The sequence below is a fragment of the Heterodontus francisci genome, chromosome 10 (assembly GCF_036365525.1).
Source record: "Heterodontus francisci isolate sHetFra1 chromosome 10, sHetFra1.hap1, whole genome shotgun sequence".
NCBI lineage: Eukaryota > Metazoa > Chordata > Chondrichthyes > Heterodontiformes > Heterodontidae > Heterodontus > Heterodontus francisci.
This window is the reverse complement of record NC_090380.1, coordinates 48,789,168-48,805,614: the sequence shown is the minus strand read 5'-3', so window position 1 is coordinate 48,805,614 and position 16,447 is coordinate 48,789,168. Positions and strand designations below refer to the sequence as shown.

The window sequence follows — 16,447 nt, the reverse complement described above, 5'->3', positions numbered from 1 at the left end:
CCCCTCATAATTTTGTACACCTCAATTAAGTCACCCCTCAGCCTCCTCTGTTCGAAGGAAAACAACCCTGGCCGATCCAATCTTTCCTCATAGCTGCAACTTTCAAGTCCTGGCAACATTCTTGTAAATCTCCTCTGTACTCTCTCCAGAGCAATTATGTCCTTTCTGAAGTGTGGTGACCAGGACTGTACACAATACTCCTGCTGTGGCCTAACCAGCGTTTTATATACTTCCAGCATTACATCCCTGCTTTTGTATTCTATATCTCAGCCAATAAAGGAAAGCATTCCATATACCTTCTTCACCACTCTATCTACCGGTCCTGTGATCATACACTCCAAGGTCTCTCACTTCTTCTGCCCCTCTCAATATGCTCCCATTTATTGTGTATTCCCTTGCTTTATTTCCCCTCCCCAAATGCATTTCCTCACTTCTCCAGATTGAATTCCATTTGCCACCTTTCTGCCCACTCAACCAAACCATTGATATCATTCTGGAGTCTACAGCTAAACTCTTCAACTACATAGCCAATTTTTGTGGCATCAGCAAATTTCCCAATCATGCCTCCCATATTTAAGTCCACATCATTAATATATACCACAAACAGCAAGGGACCCAACACTGAGCCCTGTGGAACGCCACTGGAAACCACTTTCCATTTGCAAAAACATCTGTCTTCACATTGGCAGACACTATAAACATCCCACAGATATCAAATAAGCAAGGATCTAATGGGAGGAAAAATCTTGTAACAGTCTCTATCACGAGGGACAAAGTATTTGACAAATAGAAGGGACTAAAGGCAGACAAGTCGCCAGGACCTGATGGCCTACATCCAAGGGTTTTAAAGGAAGTGGCTGAGATAATGGAGGCATTGGTCGAAATATTCCAGAATTCACTGGATTCCGGGGGGGTCCCAGCAGATTGGAAAACTGCTAATGTGATGCCCCTGTTCAAGAAGGGAGAGAGACAAAAACGCAGGAAACTATACACCAGTCAGCTTAACATTGGTCATTGGGAAAATGCTAGAGTCCATTATTAAGCAAGAAATAGCAGGACATTTAGAAAAGCTTAATGCAATCAAACAGAGTCAACATGGTTTTGTGAAAGGGAAATCATGTTTGACAAATTTGCTTGAGTTCTTTGAGGATATAACAAGCAGAGTTGATAAAGCGGAACCAGTAGATGCAGTATATTTGGATTTCCAGAAGGCATTCGATAAGATGCCACATAAAAGATTATTGCACAAATTAGGAACTCACGGTATTGGGGGTAACGTATTAGCCTGGATTGAAGATTGGTTAACACACAGAAGACAGAGTCGGGATTAATGGGTCTTTTTCAGGTTGGAAAGATGCAACTAGTGGAGTGCCACAAGGATCAGTCCTAGGGCTTCAATTATTTACTATCTATATTAATGACTTGGAGGAGGGGGCAGAGTGTAATGTATCAAAATTTGCTGATGATACAAAAATAGGCAGTAGGGCACATTGTGATGAGGACATAAGGAATCTGCAAGGGGATATAGATAGGTTGAGAGAGTAGTCAAAAAGCTTGACAGATGGAGTTTAATGTAGGAAAGTTTGAAGTCATGCACTTTGGTAGGAAGAATCAAAAGGCAGACTATTATTCAAATGGAGAGAGACTCCAACTATGTGCAGCACAGAGGGATCTGGGTGTTCTCATCAAGAACAACTAAACCGGTCAGGCCTTTATTCATTAGAGTTTAGAAGAATGAGGGGTGACCTTATTGAAACGTACAAGATTCTGAGGGGGCTTAACAGGGTAGATGTCAAGAAGATGTTTCCACTATTGAGGGAATCTTGAACTAGGGGACAAAGTTACAGAATAAAGGGACACTGATTTAAAACTGAGATGCAAAGGTATTCTTTTCTCAGAGGGTAACGAATGTCTGGTTTCTCTACCCCAGAGAGTTGTGGAGGCTCCATCACTGAAAGTATTTAAAGAGGAGGTAGACAGATTTTTGGAATATCGGGAAGTTGAGGGTTTTGAGGAGCTGGCACGAAAGAGGAGTTGAGGTCTGGGGCAGATCAGCCATATTCTTATTGAATGGCAGGGCAGGCTTGAGGGGCCAAATGGCCTACTCCTGCTCCTATTTCTTATGCTCTTTGTTTCCTGTCACTGACCCAATTTTGGATCCAACCTGCCACATTCTCCTGTATCCCATGGGCTTTCATTTTTCTAACCAGTCTGCCTTGCGGTACCATTAAAATGCCTTACTAAAATCCATGTAGACCACATCCACTGCACTACCCTCATCAATCCTCCTTGTTACTTCCTCAAAAAACTCAATGAAGTTAGTGAGATATGACCTTCTCTTAAATCCCTGCTGACTATCCCTGATTAATCCGTGCCTTTCTAAGTGGCAGTTGATCCTGTCTTTCAGAATTGATTCTAATAATTTACCCACCAGCGAGGTCAGACTGACGGGCCTATAATTATTTGTCCTATCCCTCGCACTCTTTTTAAATAATGGTGTAACATCTGCAGAGCTCCAATCTTCTGGCACCTTGCCCATATTCAGTGAGGATTTGAAGATGATCCTCAGCGCATCCGCTATTCCCACCCAGGCTTCCTTTAACAACCTGGGATGCAATCCATCCGGCACTGGCGATTTATCCACTTTCAAGGATGTCAGATCCTCTAGTACTTCCTCTCTCATTATGCTCATCGTATCTAATATTTCACACTCCTCCTCTTTAACTATAATGTCTGCATCATTCCTCTCCTTCGTGAAGATAGAGACAAAAAACTCATTAAGAACCCTGCCCACATTTTCTGCATCCACACACAAGTTCCCTTGTACATCTCTGATAGGCTTTACCCTTTCCTTAGTTATCCTCTTGCTGTTAACGTACTGATTAAACATTTTTGGGTTTTCCTTGATTTTACATGCCCAATAATTTTTCATGTCCTTTCTTTGTTTTTCTAATTTCCTTTTTTACTTCACCCCTGCACCTTCTATACTCCTCCAGGCGTTCTAAAGTATTACGTTTTTTGTGACCGTTAAAACCTTTCTTTTTCTGTTTTAACTTACCCTGTATGCTTCTAGATAACCAGGGGGCTCTAGATTTGGCACCCTTTAGCTATGTGGGGACCTGCCTAATCTGTGCCTGCAGAATCTCACTTTTGAATGCCTCCCATGGTTTACCACTGATTTTCTTTCAAGTAGCTGTATCCAGTCCACTTTCGCCAGGTCACTTCTCAGTTTCTTAAAATTTGCCGCCCCCCAATTTAGAACTTTTACTCCTGTTTCATCTTTGTCCTTTGCCATGATTGTGCTAAAACTGACTGTATTACCGTCACCATCTCCTAAATGGTCACCCACTGCTACTTCATCCACTTGCCCAGCTTTATAACTAAAGACTAAATCTAGAATTGTGCCCGTCATTGGGCTTGTTACGTGCTGGCTGAATGCAGTTCAAGAATTTTGTGCCCTTCACACTGTTGGTATTCCAGTTGATATTAAGGTAGTTGAAATCCCCAACCATTATTGCCCTATAGTTTTTGCACTTAGAAATGCACCTACATATTTGTTCTTTTAATTCTCTCTCACTATTTGGGAATCTATAGTACACTCCTAGTAGTGTGGCTGCCACTTTTTTATTTGTTCAATCTATATGGTCTCATTTGATGATTCATTTAGCATATCATCCCTCCTCACAGTTGTTATTGACTCCTTAACCAATAACTTACACCCCCGCCTTTTTTATCCCCCTCTAGCCTGCCTGAAAACTCTCTTTTGGGCCTCCTTATCTCGAGAGACAATGGATACGCGCCTGGAGGTGGTCAGTGGTTTGTGAAGCAGCGCCTGAAAACTCTATATCCAGGGATATTGAGCTGCCATTCTTGCCCCTCTTTAAACCAAGTTTCCGTTATAGCCATGATATCGTCTGGCCATGTGTCTATCTGCGCCCTCAGCTTATCGGCTTTATTTGCTATACTCCTCGCACTTAAATAAATACCTTTTAACGGCCAAATTCATGTGCTGCATACTTTTCAACCTTTGCTTCTTCTGTCTTTCAAAGTCACTTGCTAATTTTCTGCCTCTCGTTCCCTGCCTTGAAATTGTCCTATCTGAAATGGCCCTCAGGTTCCCATCGCCCTTCCAAACTAGTTTAAACCATCCCCAACAGCATTAGCAAACCTTCCTGCAAGGATATTTGTCCCAGTCCTGTTCAGGTGTAGACCGTCCGGCTTGTAAAGATCCCACCTTCCCCAGAAATCTGAAGCCCTCCCTCCTGCACCGTCTCTTCAGCCACGCATTCATCTGGTGTATTCTCCTATTTCTATATTCACTAGCACGTGGCTGTGGGAGTAATCCGGAGATTACTACCTTTGAGGTCCTGCTTGCTAATCTCTTTCCTAACTCCCTAAACTCAGTCTGCAGGACCTCATCTCTTTTTCTTCCTAGATCGTTGGTATCAATGTGGACCACGACCTCTGGCTGTGCACCCTCGCCCTCCAGAATGCTCTATAGGCACTCTGATGTCCATGACCCTTGCACCAGGGATGCAACATACCATCATGGAATCACGTCTGCAACCACAGAAATGCCTATCTGTTCCCCCAACGTTAGAATCCCTTACCACCATTGCTCTCGTCTTTCTCCTCCCTCCCTGCACAACTAAGCCACCCATGGTGCTCTGGTCATGACTCTTACTGCACACGCCAGAGGAACCCACTCTCCCATCGGCATTCAGAACTGAATACCGGTTAGAAAATGGGATGCCCTCCTCTGCATCTGCAAGGTTGATGTCAGAAATGTGATGGAACACTCACCATTCGCCTGGATGGTTGCAGCTCTAACATAAGAATTCAACATCACCCAGAGCAAAGCAGTCCACTGACTGATGCATCTGCCACTGAACTCAAGATTTACCCAATCCACTACTGCTACAATGCTGCAGTTTTCATTACCTGCAGAATGCACTGCAGCAACACACCATGGTTTTTTAAAATTCATTCATGGGATGTGGGCGTCACAGGCCAGGCCAGCATTTATTGCCCATCCCTAATTGCCCTGGAGAAGGTGGTGGTGAGCTGCCTTCTTGAACCGCTGCAGTCCATGTGGGGTAGGTACACCCACAGTACTGTTAGGAAGGGAGTTCCAGGATTTTGACCCAGTGACAGTGAAGGAACGGCGATATAGTTCCAAGTCAGGATGGTGTGCGACTTGGAGGGGAACTTGCAGGTGGTGGCGTTCCCATGTATTTGCTGCCCTTGTCCTTCTAGTTGGTAGAGGTCGCGGGTTTGGAAGGTGCTGTCTGAGGAGCCTTGGTGCATTGCTGCAGTGCATCTTGTAGATGGTACACACTGCTGCCACTGTGCGTCGGTGGTGGAGGGAGTGAATGTTTGTAGATGGGGTTATTTCAGTTGCAACTTCTAGCCTCAACCTCTACCACTGAGAAGGGCAAAAGCAACAAGATTGTGGGAACACAATTGCCTCAAAGTTGCCCTACAAGTCTCACTATTCTGAGTTGGGCATATTCAGTCATTCCTTCATCGATGGGTCAAAATCATTCCCATCAGCACAAGAACTGCAGCATTTCAAGGAGAAAGCCTACCACTATCTTTTGAGGGCAACTGCAGCTGTGATATAATATGGACCTGGCAGTTACCCCATCACAAACGCAAAAACAAAAATGCGATTGTAATCATCTAGGTGCATTTATTGAATTCAGTATAACATTTTGAAGTGGGTGTTGTTCACTGGAAAGTTAGCAAAGGCAAAGTGGTAGCACAGTACATTGGAGGACCCATGCATTGTACAACTACAGTGGGAAGCTAGATGGATTTGCTGCTGAATTCTCAATCTCACCTGTGCTGTAATGGGAAGGCACTGAAAGCTGAATGGTGAGAAGTCAACATCTTGAAGATGGTTCAAACAGCACTAGAAGTTTGATAGTAAGTCACTCAGCAACTCTCAAACAGGAGGAAAATGAGCAGGGGAGGCTGACATTTTAGGTTATCACCCATTCTCCACCACTTACCCTGCATAACCCCCACCACCTCCCCAGCAAGCTAATTCTATCTGGACTTTAATTTTCTCCTGTGGTATTCTTGGATTCATTTCAGTGCTACTCCCTTTTTAGAAATACATAGAAGCTACAACATGCAAACAGGTCATTTGGCCCAAGCAATCCATGTTGTGTTTATCCCCAACATAAGCAAATCATTCCAATCATATTCACCCACCCTGTTCTCATTTCCTTTTAATCTCTTTTCTCTCATTCGCAGATCCAATTTTATCTTGAATGTTGACATGCTTTATGTCTCAACCGTTAGCCCAAGAAGTGAACACCAACTGTCTCTCCTTCCCTCTGTTCCAGATCTCTTCCATTTAATCTTGTACCTTATGTGCTTTCTCTTGGCTCCCTAAATTACTAAAAACTGTCTTATCTATAAAAGCAAAATACTGCAGATCTCACATGCGCTATTTTTAGTCACCCTGTCCCATCATTTCATAATTTTAAATACTTCAATCATTATCATCCCAAACTCTGCACTTTTTGAACCAAGAACTCCAATTTTTCAAGTCTTTGTTCATATTTATATTTTCTTACGGCAGCAGGAACCCAGTTAATCTGCACTGTTCTATCTCTAAATCCTTGATATCCTTCCTATGGCGAGCAGCCCAATATTGTATAATGCTCTAAAGTCTTAAGGTTTTATAAGGATCATTAGCTCTTGGCTTTAATATTCTATCCCTTATGCTAAAAGCCAACATTCCATTATGTTTTTTTTTTCTTTTACACAGCATCAATCTGAGGTAGGTCCATTAAAGTCTTGTGAACCTGTACCCAAAATTTCCTTTGTTCTTCCACAGCAATGAACCTATTTCCATTCAGAGTATAATTACTGCTCATATAACTTTCCACAAAATGCATCACCTCCCATTACTGACATCAAATTCCATCTAGTCACTTTTTATTTCATTCCCAATCTCAACATTCCTTCACAGCTTCCTTTAATCACCGAATTAACTATACTTCTTATTTTGGTATCAACTGCAAACCTCTCTAGGCCTATCGACAGTGCACAGAAGTAGCCCAGAACTGAACCTGGTACAATATTATGAAATTCCAACTGTTCTAAAAAAAAAACTTAAATCAATTTTTCTGCATTCTGATCAATTTTCAAGTCCAGTTTGCTTTCTTCTCCCAATTCCATATCCCTTAATCTTCTCTAGTAATCTCACGTTTTACTTTGTCAAAGGTTTTCCTGAAGTTCATGCACACTACATCCATTGCATTTCCCCCATTCACCTCCTCAAAAGAATCTTGGTTTATCAAATATTTTTATTCCTTTTGAAATCCGTGCTGACTACTTCTAACTGTTGTCCCTTTACTTAGAACATGACAATTTCATTCTTCATTAAAGCCATCCGACCACAGATGTTAAGCTAACTGGCCTGCAATTACCCAGATTAGCTGTCTTTCTTTTTAAAAATGGATACTACATCTTTTTTCGCCCACCATCAATGCTAGGTTCCGTCATGCTGGAATTTCAGAGCACTTATTGCCACCTAGTCCAAGGTTATCATCACTACAATCCCACATAAATCAAATCTGCTACAAATTGTAAAATTCAGCACTACTAAAAAATCTAGTGTTACATCTATAGTACACCGGTGTTCCGAAACAAACAATTTTAACTGTTCAAAGTTAGAATCTGAGTACAGATACATGATGCATTTTAAACACAGAACAGTTAATAAAATAGACAAAATGCTTTTGAAAGAAACCAGAAGGGGAACAAATAGTGCAATGGGTGACAACACTGGAATCTGGGTTTGAATGCAATCCACAATATGAAACTCCTCAGTTTGCCAAGCTACAACATTCTTACATGATACAAATCTGGCAGTTATAACCATGTCTCTAGTGGGTACAGCTCCACAGCACAAAATGCTACAATTTAAAAAAAGGCCGACATACTCAGGCACCACAAGAATGTTGTGTCGAAAACTAAAGAAAAATATACATCCTGTTGGAGCAAGGTAGAGAAAGCATTATATTGTAGCTGTTCCGAAGAAGGGTCACTGACCCGAAACGTTAACTCTGCTTCTCTTTCCACAGATGCTGCCAGACCTGCTGAGTGAATCCAGCATTTCTTGTTTTTGTTTCAGATTTCCAGCATCCGCAGTATTTTGCTTTTATTATATTGTAGCTGTGTTGTGCTGCATTTGATCTAGAAAAACTTTCATTTCAGAGACCCAATATCCCTCATCTTGAACATAAAAGGCAATTTTTAGAAGCAAAAATTAAAATTCAAGTACTGAACACTTCAGGCTCGTCAAGGGGTTGAAATACCTTTTGCAACAACGTAATATTAACTACAACAGGTAATACTGACTTTTCTTGATATCCTGACAGAGGACAGAAGCATTTATAGTCACATTTTTAACAATTGCCTAGATTCTAAATAATAGCTCCACATGAGGTTCCATGACAACTTTAGTCCATAGTATTCTTTAGGGAAAAAAAAACTGGATTATATTTACTTTTCTTCCAAGTAAATGTTAAACATGATCTATGGCTAAACTATTAATCAGGGTTGACACTGTTACCCAATCTTATGGTCTTAGATAGAATACATTCCTCGTTTACCACTAACCAACAGCTAGAACTGAGGATGCATTTATAAAATGTCTATAATTAGAGGGGAAATCCATTTGAGAATTCAAACAAATCATGCTGTAACTTGCATTTTGAAAAACAATGGACACCTCGCAGCATGTGCCTTTAGTTAGACTTTTTCCTGCATCTTTCAGCTCAAGAACTTGCACTGTAACTTGCTGGAAGTATAAGCTAATAATGGCGCAGCAAAGGTAAAGGGACAACAGGGTACAAACAGTGTATCTCCTTTACCAATGAGGTTTAAGGATTGCGAAAGAAACAAAGGAACCAAGGAGGAGGAGGAGGAATTAGAATCAAAATCAGGTGCAGAAAGAGAAATGGAGAAGGAAAAATAGATTGGATTAAAAGAACAAAAAAACAAATAAAAAGTAAGGAAAAAATAAAATTTCCTACGAGCAGGAATGAGAATTGTTCCCTTTCTGGGAACTGGCAGAGATTTATCAGCATGTAACAACTATTACATATAGTCGTTTGGTCATACAGAACTTGAGTATTGCTGAAAGTAGAGAAATTTTGTCAAAGCTTTTCGTCTTGCACTCATCAGGACACATTGCAAGAATACCAATGCAAGGGAAAGCAACATTTATACTGTATGAGAAGAGTGCTGATTGGTTGGCAGGTGGACTCTGATTGGTAGAGGCATTGTCATGAGAATACATCAGTTTATGGTGACTGACAGTGAACTACCAAGCTTTGTTTGAAATTTAAACCAGGCAGCTTGACTGATTGGTCAAGGCATTATGCACTCTCTTCTCAAAGTATAAATGTTGCTTTCCCTCACATTAGTATTCTTGCAAATTGTCCTGATGAGTGCAATACAAAAAGCTTCGACAATATGTCTCCATTTTCAGCAATTATTACATAGTTAAAAGGGAACTTACACTATTAATTATAAGCCAGAATTTACTGTGGCGAGTTTAATGGGCAATTAATGTGCAAATTCAGAAAGTACTTAAAAATTAACAGGGTGGCTAACTAAGGATGAGATGCTATTTGCACAAGGCAAAAGATGGAGCATGTAAATAGACTATCAAGTGGAGAGACACATTCATGGCACACCTCTTCTTCCTCTGAACTTGCTGGACGATTTTCACATTAAAAACGATGTGCATTGTGCACTTCTGTAGTGCCTTCATATCCTCAGCACTCAAAAGCCAATAAATTACTTCTGAAGTTATACAGACAAAGAAGATGGCCAAAATTGTGCATTGCAAGGTCCCACAAAGAGCAGTAAGATAAATGACAAATTAATATGGACACTGGGAGAACTTCCTTGCACGACTTTGAACAGTGCCATGAGATCCTGAAATTCCAGGTGAGTAGGCAGGCTGAGTCGAGTTTAATGCCTCATGCGAAAGACATGAACAACAGTGCAGGAGTCCCTCAGTGCTGCAATGAAGTGTGAACCCAAATCAAGTTCTGCAGTGAGGCTTGAACCCACAATTTCAAAGGTAAGAGTCCCACTACTGCTCAAGCTGATGCAGTGGGCAAGGATGTGCAACGGAGTAGAAGGAAATGGACAAGACTTAAAGCTGGAGGTTGTTACATAAAGAAAGTGGGGTGAGGCCATTAAGTAGTTTGCTCATGAGGATGAGGATTTTAAATTTGATTTGTTGGGAACAGGGAATCAATGCAAGTCAGCAAGGACTGGGATGATGGAAAAACTGAATTTAATATGGAGCCGGATGTCTGAGCAGACCTCTAAATGATTTGGAGTTTATGGAAACTGGAGACTGGGAAACTAACGTGTAGGGCATTGAAGTGACAAAAGCACAGAAGAGAGTTTTGGCAGCAAGGTAAGGTGGAAACTGGACATGTTGCCACTGTGAAAGTAAGCAGGCTTAAAGATGGAAATAATATGGGCTTTGATGCTCAACTCTAGGCTGAACAGGTTGCACATGGCCTGAAGGCGCAACCAGGGAAGAGGGTACAATTGGCAGCCAAAGTGCAGAGCTTTTAGTGGGCTTTAGAACAGTTTCCATGAACATTTGGGAGCTGGGAAGCAATGGAATGTTGACTTTGGTGAAGACTAGGATGCAAATTCAGGCATTGTCTACTTCCAGATTCCTGCATTTTAAAATCTTTAATCTTCACCCAAAGATAAATATTTAGTAGTGACTTGTCAGTTTTTAAAAAGGCTACTCAATTCAAATTTGCTTAATTCAAATTACCTGACTACCTTTTTAAAAAAATAAAACATTCAATTTTGCTGTCATTACTAAATTCAACATATTGAATAATTCAAATTTTGGTTGTCAGTAGACTGTAGATCCCACCTTTTCCCCCCAGAAAATCTCAGCAATCTGACCATATAGCTTTGAAAAATCTGTCAATTATGATCATTTGATTCTTCCCACCATAAAAAAAATCACTATCAAATCCAAACCATATTTGCAATATATCTGAAGTTGATAAAGTTACTAATAATACATGAGAATTTTTGTTGTGACATTTCCTAGATAATTAGTAAATTGAAAAAGTATTAGCTTCATATTTCCTCCAGTGGACCTGGAAAAATTAAACCTCAATGCTGCAAGTAATAAATTAGAAATCAAAAACAAAAATTTTGCCCCAGATCATGAACTATTACATCGCACATGGAAGGTCTGTGATATTATGAAATCTTATGATCTGTGCAGAATGAAAATCTAATTAAATCATCAATTGTGTAACTCCTTCTGAAGGCGGCTTGATAAAGGAATGCATTATTAAAAACAGTGTAAACAGGAATTCAAATTAAACTATATTACAGGGTTTATTTACTACACAAATATCTGACAAAACATTCCAGATTAAACATTAGTGCTAGTACTCTAAATATACAGTTAATAAAACTGGATTCATCAGTGGCCAATAGACCAAAGCATCTTAAGCAAATATAAAAATATTAAAAAGCAACTGACAGTCTGAAGAATTAGATAATGTTAATCAAAGATGTTAAAGGAATGTTCAAAGTCTGAAAAGAGTACATTTTTAAAAAATCAGGATAAAGTCAATAAATTCAAAAAAGATTTTCTTAAAAACCATTTTGGACTGGTTCTTTTGCCTTATGAACTGTGAATATCTACTCCAATCTGGCAATCAGGTGACATTCACGGAAGTACCCACCCTCAGCTGGAGCAGCCTGGGAATCAGAGGAGTCCTTCTTTAACTTTGAAGTCACACTAATTTTCCTTGCTTTTCTCTCTAGAGTACCTGAAGGGTCTGTACAAGACAAGTCATGAAGATTGAGAGGGATAAAGGGGCAAACCTCTAAAGACCTAAAACACAACCCCAACACACAAGAAAGACGACACAACCAGATACAATACATAAAGCACATTTCTTAACTATTTATCTAGCTATTTCACACCACCGTAGTAAACTATTAAAGAAAAGAATTCCAACACAAACATAGAGCAGCTAACACCTTCATGAAACTCAGTCATGCAAAGACAATCCTGCACAGACATCACTAGTGGGATAGCACTAAGGCTAGAAAAAACAATTTACAATTTCTTCAGTTTCGTTGAAAAATGAATTTGGCTTCAGTGCGTCCCCAGGTTTGGCTCAAGAACACCTCTCCCACCCAAAGAATAATGGAACATAAGATGGTTTGGTGTTGAAATAAGTTGCAGTTAATGGATGCTACATATAGTAATGTAGTTTTAGTAATATTACATTGTGAAAACAAGTTTATTACACTAAGAGAGATCCTATTTCTTTTTATTCCCAGTCTGTATTCATAAGCTCCTGAAACATCAGGCTACACAGTGTTTGAATGTCAATGTCAAGTTACTAAAGTGCACACTTTCAAAGAAATATGCTGCGTTTAAAAATATAATGTTACCAAAGGCAAAGAAACCTTACAGAACAGCTTAAAGGCTGAGTCATAAACATTTTGACTGTTTATAACTTAATCTACATTATGAAGGCCAGAAATCTTTTAAAGGCTCGAGTTTAGTTAGAGATACTCCTCAGCTTTAAAAGTAGTCTGTTAAAAGTTAGACTAAATAAAGTTCAATTCTAATCCTGCAACACTGTAGAATTGAGCTATAAATCATCAGAATAGATTGGCATTATTACACCTCCAATTCAAGTATAACAAATAACTGACATAGATGATTTATCTTAGTTCTTTTCAGTTCCATACAGCTTTGAAATCAGACTTGAAGATTTCAATTTGACGTGACCAAGAGTTAATCAGAACAGTGCAGATTTTCGTCCACCACAATCCCCACGCCCCAAAGTGGACTTAAAAATTATAGCAACCCAAAACAAACAACAAGGTTTTACACTTAAATTCCATTCCAAGCCTTATTTTCTCATTTTGCTTCTCCATGTATGCCACACCACTCCCTGAATAAATTCCACTTTTGAGCCTGCGTCTAGATCACTTCCTGCCGCCCACCCCCCAAACAGCTGGTTCAGGAAAGGAGTGACTGGCTTACCCTCATATTCTCCTTCACTTGAGCAAAAGGCCTCATCTGCTTTCAGTACTTGAAGACTGAAATAAAATCATGATTTCAATGTGTGGGAAAAGAAGTTCACAGGGATAAAACCCTGCTCTACCACTCCACGGGAGAATACGCTCAGGCACCAATTTACCCAATTAAGACAACGAAAAAGCCACATCATTTTAGAATTGCTTTCTACTGTGCTAAAACTACAAATAAAGGAGGTACCGGCTTTTAAGCCAACCACAAAAGGTTGCCTTTTAAGATTGCAGAACCCAAACATTCCAATGCAAAAGTTAAATCATCACGTGAATTTTTTTTTAAGCAAATGTCGGCTCACAAACCAATCTTCCAGGACGAATGATTACAGTTTAGTCAGAGGCAAACAGCATTGGGAACTGTGCCAAATTGGACTAAAATTCCCAGCATTAACCATGGTCTGTCTATCATAATATACACAAATGGCCAATCCTGCACAATGCTGTTCCTGGCCTGAAACCAATTTTAAGTGCTGGATATGCTTTAATACTATATTTTCTGACTAATTAAGGCCAGCCCATTAGAAAAATTGGTTACTGTCACCATTAAGCAGCAGCTAAGGATGGGTAGAGCAGTTGTAAAGTTCAACATTTTAAAAAAATCTCTAGCAGCACTGCTCAGGGTCTCTCCAAGAGATCAGAAATCTGCAACAAGAGCACAGGCAGTGATTTTTGAGCTAAAACAGAGGCCCAGGCCACAAACAAAATGTAATAGATAGTTTTAGCAAAGGAACTATGAAATTGCATTTTGAAAAGTGCATAGTTGGCTAAAAAAAAAAGGCTGAAAGATTTTGAAATATAGGACGATTTGATTGGTTTGCTTTTGCCCTCCCACTGGTAGATTTTCCTCTCAGTTGAAAGCTCTGGCTCATTTCTGTTTTGCAAATACAAAACTGAAGTCTATCAAAAATGGCGACACAGGCATTGTGGTGCCTTAAAGTATGATCAGGAAATGTCACTCTTGCACTATTTAATCACTGGTTTCTCTTCCTGCTCCTGCACCATTACTTCTGGAGTCCTCCAAGGATCCAGCCTTCGCCCCTTTTATTTCTTATCTACCTGCTGCCCCTCAGCGACATCTTCCAAAAACACATCAGATCCCACATGTACGCTGTTGGCATGAGCTTTACTTCACCACCATCGGTCTTGACCACTCCTCCTCCTCCTCTTCTTTGGCCTCCTTATCTCGAGAGACAATGGATAAGCGCCTGGAGGTGGTCAGTGGTTTGTGAAGCAGCGCCTGGAGTGGCTATAAAGGCCAATTCTAGAGTGACAGGCTCTTCCACAGGTGCTGCAGAGAAATTTGTTTGTCGGGGCTGTTACACAGTTGGGTCTCCCCTTGCGCCTCTGTCTTTTTTCCTGCCAACTACTAAGTCTCTTCGACTCGCCACACTTTAACCCCGCCTTTATGGCTGCCCGCCAGCTCTGGCGAACGCTGGCAACTGACTCCCAAGACTTGTGATCAATGTCACAGGATTTCATGTCACGTTTGCAGACATCTTTAGAGCGGAGACATGGACGGCCGGTGGGTCTGATACCAGTGGCGAGCTCGCTGTACAATGTGTCTTTGGGGATCCTGCCATCTTCCATGCGGCTCACATGGCCAAGCCATCTCAAGCGCCGCTGACTCAGTAGGGTGTGTATGCTGGGGATGTTGGCCGCCTCGAGGACTTCTGCATTGGAGATACGGTCCTGCCACCTGATGCCAAGGATTCTCCGGAGGCAGCGAAGATGGAATGAATTGAGACGTCGCTCTTGGCTGACATACGTTGTCCAGGCCTCGCTGCCATAGAGCAAGGTACTGAGGACACAGGCCTGATACACTCGGACTTTTGTGTTCTGTGTCAGTGCGCCATTTTCCCACACTCTCCTGGCCAGTCTGGACATAGCAGTGGAAGCCTTTCCCATGCGCTTGTTGATTTCTGCATCTAGAGACAGGTTACTGGTGATAGTTGAGCCGAGGTAGGTGAACACTTGAACCACTTCCAGAGCGTGGTCGCCAATATTGATGGATGGAGCATTTCTGACGCCTGCCCCATGATGTTCGTTTTCTTGACGCTGATGGTTAGGCCAAATTCATTGCAGGCAGCCGCAAACCTGTCGATGAGACTCTGCAGACACTCTTCAGTGTGAGATGTTAAAGCAGCATCATCAGCAAACAGGAGTTCCCTGATGAGGACTTTCCGTACTTTGGACTTCGCTCTTAGACGGGCAAGGTTGAACAACCTGCCCCCTGATCTTGTGTGGAGGAAAATTCCTTCTTCTGAAGACTTGAATGCATGTGAAAGCAGCAGGGAGAAGAAAATCCCAAAAACTGTGGGTGCGAGAACACAGCCCTGTTTGACCACTCCACTGTCTGATTAATCACACTGCTTGTCTGACATTCAATACTAGATGAGCAGTAATTTTCTTGAACTAAGTATTGGAAGACTGAAGCCACTGTCTTTGATCCCAACCTCGCCACTAACCCCATCCCTCTCCCTGGCAATTGTCTGAGGCAGAAGCACATTGTTTGCAACCTTGGTGTTGTATTTGGCCCAGAGATGAGCTTCCAAGTACATATCCACTCCATTACCAAGATCACCCATTTTCACTTCAGTATCATAAGCCGACCCCACGCCACCAAAGCTGATCTGCTGCTGACATCCTCATTTGTTTCTATCTCTGGACCTGATTATTCTAATGCTCTCCTGGCGAGCCTTCCATGTTCCACCCTTCATAAACTAGAGTTCATCCAAAACTCTGCTGCTTGTGTCCTGACTTGCATCAAAGCCCATTCACCTGTGCTCACTGGCCTACATTGGATTTTAAAATTCTCACCAATTTTCAGACCCCTCTGTGGCTTTGCCCCTCCCCATCTCTAACTTCCTCCAGGTCGACAATTCACGAAGGTCTCTGCACGCTCCAATTTTAATTGCTCTATCATTGGTGGCTGTACTTTCAGTGCCCAGGCACAAGCTCTGTAATTTTCTCCCTAAACCTCTCCACCTCTTTCCTCCCTCAAGACATTCCTTAAACCCTACCTCTTTGACCAAGCTTTTTGTCATCTGTCCTTGTATCTCCTTACGTGACTTAGTCTCAAATTTTATTTGAAATTGATTCTGTTAAGCATCTTGGGATATTTTACTATGTTAAAGGCGCTATATACAAATGCAACTTATTGTTGAAACATAACCAAGATATTGCTTCAGATGTTATTTTATAATGATAAAAGCATTGGTTGAATTTTATGTTATTTTGGCATTTTTATGCTGTGAAGCATTTGGAAACACCCCAATTACATGACAGTTGCTATAGAAATACATGTTCT

The 16,447-nt window shown here is 41.1% G+C and overlaps 1 protein-coding gene across 3 annotated transcripts in view; it reads right to left on the bottom strand.

Moving 5' to 3' along the window:
* Positions 1–16,447, bottom strand: part of tab3 (TGF-beta activated kinase 1 (MAP3K7) binding protein 3) — a 111,835-nt gene that overhangs the window by 6,360 nt on the left and 89,028 nt on the right. For 2 of the 3 annotated variants that reach the window (XM_068040564.1, XM_068040566.1), the window contains one exon: positions 11,772–11,867. The exons of the other annotated variant lie outside the window; for it this stretch is intronic. In XM_068040564.1, coding sequence (XP_067896665.1) covers positions 11,772–11,867 — 96 coding nt within the window. The remainder of the gene's footprint in view (positions 1–11,771; positions 11,868–16,447) is intronic. 3 annotated transcript variants of the gene reach the window in all.